The 4,993-nt window shown below is 33.7% G+C and overlaps 1 protein-coding gene across 1 annotated transcript; it reads left to right on the top strand.

Annotated features, from left to right (window-relative positions):
• Window positions 1-948: 948 nt before the first annotated feature.
• Window positions 949-4,112, top strand: LOC112716197 (gamma-glutamylcyclotransferase 2-1). Its single transcript, XM_025768061.2, has 9 exons — window positions 949-1,290; window positions 1,883-2,002; window positions 2,091-2,167; window positions 2,297-2,353; window positions 2,710-2,766; window positions 2,876-2,916; window positions 3,049-3,120; window positions 3,385-3,464; window positions 3,551-4,112. Exons 2-9 carry the CDS (start codon window positions 1,894-1,896, stop codon window positions 3,733-3,735), a joined length of 678 nt encoding a protein of 225 aa, XP_025623846.1. The 5' UTR covers window positions 949-1,290; window positions 1,883-1,893; the 3' UTR covers window positions 3,736-4,112.
• The last annotated feature ends 881 nt before the right edge of the window (window positions 4,113-4,993 follow it).

Here is a 4,993-nt window from a genome sequence, read left to right as displayed (position 1 = left end):
TCATAAATTTTGAGTGAATCGAATTTAAATTTAAAAAATAGATTTGATGGTTAATAAATTGAGCTATGAATCAAGCGGTTCAAGTTCAACTCACTTTTAGACCCAGTGAAACCATGAATGTTCTACGCGGAAAAAGTTTCCAACTGTTGTAGTGTTGTGGACACGGCTAGCTGGAACCCTATTAATTCTATGGAACCTAACCTCTTTACCTGCCAACCATATATATTTGTGTGTTCATATAATAACATGTCCAGGTTCAATGAACCTATCTCACTCCCTCGCCCTCTTCCTTTCATTTTTTTACACACTGACTCAGACTTTATTCAAATCAATATCCACGCATCAAGCAACTTGATTTAGAATGCAGTTGCACGCAAATAAATGTCAATCTTGTCCAGGTTCGATGAACCTACCTCTCTTCAACACACTTTCCACACTTTCCTATTTCACCACCTATGCCATTCAGTTTTGACTTTTGACTGTCCGAAAAAAAAAAAATCCATCATTATAACTAACAATTAAGAGTGATATTTATAATTATTTTTAATAATTTGTTGTCAAAACAATAATGTTAACAAAACTAGATAAATTGATAATTAGTTTTTTAATAATTAGTTTTTTTCTAATTATTCTTTCACTTTATCATAAATCAATTTATCCAATACAAAATTCTTAAGAAAATTCTCTATAATCAATAATTAAATACTGATAGTACTAATTAGGAGTAGATAATAAAATCAAATGCTTTTATTATTTCTTAATATGTAACTAATAAATTAATATACATGCATAATTTCCTATCTAGTTAACTGAGATTCCAATAAAAACAATATACTCAAAGAAGTATTTCTCATTTTAATATATTTTCGAATTTAAAATACTGATAATTTATATGCAGAAAGAGACAGTTTTTTTGGTAATAAGGAAAAAATGACACTTTCTTTTTCCTTTTTTAAATCGGTTTACAATATGACAACAATAATATAATAATGGTGCGTTGCCCAGCTTGGGCACATTCACATGCACGTGGGTCACGTGACAAGCGTGCTTCCCTCAGCATAAATACGAAGCATTAGGAGATTTGACCACCTCAGCTGAAAGAAGAGGAGAAGCGAAGAGAAGAGAGGGGGAGAGAGAAAGAAGGGATTTAGAGAGAGAAAACACAGGAAAAATTCGAAACCCTAATTCCCAAAGCTAAGCCCTAATCCTTTCTATCATTCCTCTCGTCGCTTCTCTTCATCCAATCGCCACCGCTAAATCCATTCTTTCTCACTCATCTTCATCTCAATTGTATGAATCCTTAACCATTTCTTCTTCCTATTATTATATTGTTGGTTAATTTTACTCAATGCTGGTGATTGTTGTTGTTTGAGCTACAAATTTGAATATAGAATTGTGTGTGGCACAGAGAAGAGTTGAATCTTAAATTTTCGTATTGGTAGATCGCAAAGGGGTTTATACTTGAAAGACTTAGCAAATCCGTGATTATGGATTTCATTTTGGGACACCTTCGACTTTCTTAATTTGGATTTTCAAAGCTTAATTGTTGAGACATTCTTTCCATTTTGTGATGATAATCTTATCAGTGTATTGAATCTTAACAAATGTTTTGGGTTTCTTATGGTTTTGTGGCGCTTCTAGCTGTATTCAAGTGCTGCTACTGCTACGTTTGATTTTTCTTTTTTTGGTTAGTAGTGTTTGCCGTTTTTGTTAGTTATTTTATTTCTGGACTTCGTGTAGTGTAGTCTCTGTTTTAAAAGTAAAGATTTATTTATTAATTTATTTTTTTACAAGTAGTTATGTGGAAATATTTGTTGCTGTTTCTATTTGGTGAAAACCATTCACCCATATTAAGTTTGTTTTTCGCTTTTCTTTTTCCCAGAAAATTAAGCCATGGTTTTCTGGGTTTTTGGCTACGGTTCACTTGTGTGGAACCCAGGATTCGAATTCGATGAGAAAATTATCGGCTACATTAAGGATTACAGACGTGTATTTGATTTAGGTAACATAAACGTTCTTCCTCATACATTGGTATTTATATTTCTGCATATCTTTCCCAGTTGCATAAACTGGCATTTCATATTTGGCAGCATGCATTGATCACCGGGGTACACCTGAAAGCCCTGCAAGAACTTGCACGTTAGAGGAGAAAGAAGGAGCAATTTGCGTAAGGGCACATTTTTTCCTATTGAATGTTGTAGCTATAGGTTTGCTTCAGTAGTCTATTGCCTTAAGCAGTGGATGATTATGTTGGTTTTTTCTTATATGTATTTACTTATTTCCAATTTTGTTTCAGTGGGGTGCTGCTTATTGTGTTAAAGGTGGCGCTGAGAAGGAAAAATTTGCTATGCAGGTGAATTTTCCATAACCTGAAACTATTTCCATATTTAACTGTATTCAGCAATGCTTAATTATATAGTAATGATTTTGAATCTTGAAACTGTTTCCTTTATATTAATTTAATGTCAATTTATAATGATGCTATCTTCCATGCATTTAAGGGTTTTTTTTTTGGTATGTAATTATTTAAGGATTCTTTTGCCATTTGTGTTATACTAAAATGCCAGGCAATGCTTAAGAACTGAACACTTTTTTAGAACTAATGGATGTTTGTACTAGCAATCCTTGCATCCCCATTTAGGTATTAGCTTCACATTTTCACTCTTATTTGTTTTGGTAATAGTTTCTTCTAATCTTTGGGTCTTGTAGTATTTGGAAAGGCGAGAATGTGAATATGATCAAAAGACTCTCGTAAACTTCTACAAGGTGAGTTACCTGCAAATTTTAAGGAGTTTTTTTGTAATTGCTTTCTATTTATTTAACTGTTAATTGTTCTTATTATTATTTCTAATTTGTTGTCTTTCTGATTCTTTAGGAAGGAGAGACACTGCAACCTGCTTTAACGGGAGTGATAGTGTGAGTTGTCAGATATTGTTTTCCACTTTGTAATTTTCTTTAGCTGATTGATCAAGCAATGCAGTTACTTGTTTATGTAATTTAGGTTTTAATTCTCAACTATGCTAACGGAACTTTCGTCAATTTGTTCAGATTTACATCTACGCCGGATAAAATTAACAACAAATACTACCTGGGACCTGCCCCTCTTGAAGACATGGCTAGGTAAATCTTCTTTGTACATTTTCCTTCTATTTTTTAACACAATCATTTCTATGCATTCACAATCTAATGCTGTCTGCCATTACACATATTAAGGAATATAGAAGTTTTGGTGGGAAGTTATTAAATATGATTTGACACTTGAATTTTTATTGTTAGTTGAATAAATTTACTTTATATTATCAGTTCATAGAAAGTAAATCCATTTTTTAATGTGGAAGCCGTGTTCTATCTCTGGGCTTACCAAGTTCTGCTTATTTATTTCAGGCAAATAGCAACTGCCTATGGTCCTTGCGGAAACAACAGGGATTATCTTTTCCTTTTGGAGAAGGCCATGTACGATATTGGTAAGTCATCTGTAGCATCCACCTTTATCATTTCTACACATGAAACCATAAAGCATGTTAATGAGTTGCGATGTTTGATTTTGCAGGCCACGAAGATGACTATGTAATAGAGCTAGCTAATGAAGTAAGGAAAGTACTTGGAATGGGGAAGGCACTACCAAAGGACAAAAAGTTGGTTGGAGCACCATCACAACTTCAACACCCTCCTCATGTACCTATTCCAACCCTTCAGCTTCATCCTCTTCCAGAACCCATTGCTTTGGATAGCTGATATGACCAGAGGTTACTGAAAGATGATGCTGAATTATGGACTAAGCTAATTCACCCTGGATCCTGCTAAATGCTAACCCCATTCAAATTCTTCTACTACCCTTTATTTCTCAAAAGAAAAGCATAAGAAATATATAACTGTTCTACCTGTTATGACTAGTTTTAGAGGCACTCTTTTAAGCCTTTCTACGGAGGTACTTCTCAGGTTTGGTGAGACAAAATAAGACCATGTTTTGAATTAGAAGGAATTTGAGGATACTTTACACCTGCAGTGCGATTATTGAAAATGTTCCGAGGCATGTAATACTTGAGTTAGTAATGTATACTTGACTACTTGAGCTTTTGTTCAATTAACTTGACTTTTCTTTGTCTTGTCTACTTGGATGTACCGCGTATTTTATCTTATTGTTTCGGGTTGTAACTTGAGAGTGGGTTATTGTCTTATTGATGAAGTTTGCAATTGAGTTCGTAGTTTGTTATCGGTTGATTGGAAGTGCCATTGCAAGCTCTAATGTTATACTCTAAAGAATGTCATTTTCCACTGATCAACTTTCGGTTAAACGACAAAGTGAAGATTGCAAATAAGTTTTGATTCAACAAATAATGATCATATAAGACTTGAAGCCCAAGTGATCGAGTCCATCGTCCACTCCACACAAGTCAGCTCATTATACTCACGAATACATCCACGTTCAAGAGTTCGTTACATAAATAAGAAAAACAAAATCCATCATAAAAAGGGTGAAACATTCACTGATATTTCATTGTTTTGAACTAATATTGGTGCACCATCAGAATAATTGTTAGATCATAAGATTGGAGATCTGACAACCATAAACTAATGGTATTTATTCTTCACGTTTTAGTCATTATATATGTTTATTTTTAGTCTAGTACATTAACCTAATATTTACAAAATGAAACAGAGTCTTTATCCAACCGATCTTCTGTCAGCACTGAGTGGAGGTGATCGAACCAACCAAGAGCTTAGTAAGATCTGAAGCATGCAGTGCAAACTGTCACTAAAATAAGAACAAAACAGATAAAAATTAGACTTAGTTTCAGCTATGCTTTTCTTCCTTATCAGCACCTTTCCCTTGGTTCAATCACTATGTTCTCTTCGTCTCTTTCCACCTCTGCTATTTCTTCATTTGCATTCATAGATCACATTGCAAGTTCGGACACTTTCTATTTATTCGATCATAATTCCTTATTTACTTCCTCTGCATATGTATATTCTTTTGTATCCTCCATAAGAT

This window comes from Arachis hypogaea, chromosome 10 (assembly GCF_003086295.3).
Source record: "Arachis hypogaea cultivar Tifrunner chromosome 10, arahy.Tifrunner.gnm2.J5K5, whole genome shotgun sequence".
In the NCBI taxonomy this organism is placed as follows: domain Eukaryota; kingdom Viridiplantae; phylum Streptophyta; class Magnoliopsida; order Fabales; family Fabaceae; genus Arachis; species Arachis hypogaea.
This window is presented reverse-complemented; position numbering and strand designations above follow the sequence as displayed.

Coding starts and splice junctions, on each gene's coding strand:
- LOC112716197 (XM_025768061.2), top strand. CDS start 1,894: ATGGTTTTCTGGGTTTTTGGCTACGGTTCACTTGTGTGGAACCCAGGA. Junction 2,767..2,875: donor CTCTCGTAAACTTCTACAAG/GTGAGTTACCTG, acceptor CTGATTCTTTAG/GAAGGAGAGACACTGCAACC. Junction 3,465..3,550: donor GAAGGCCATGTACGATATTG/GTAAGTCATCTG, acceptor TTGATTTTGCAG/GCCACGAAGATGACTATGTA.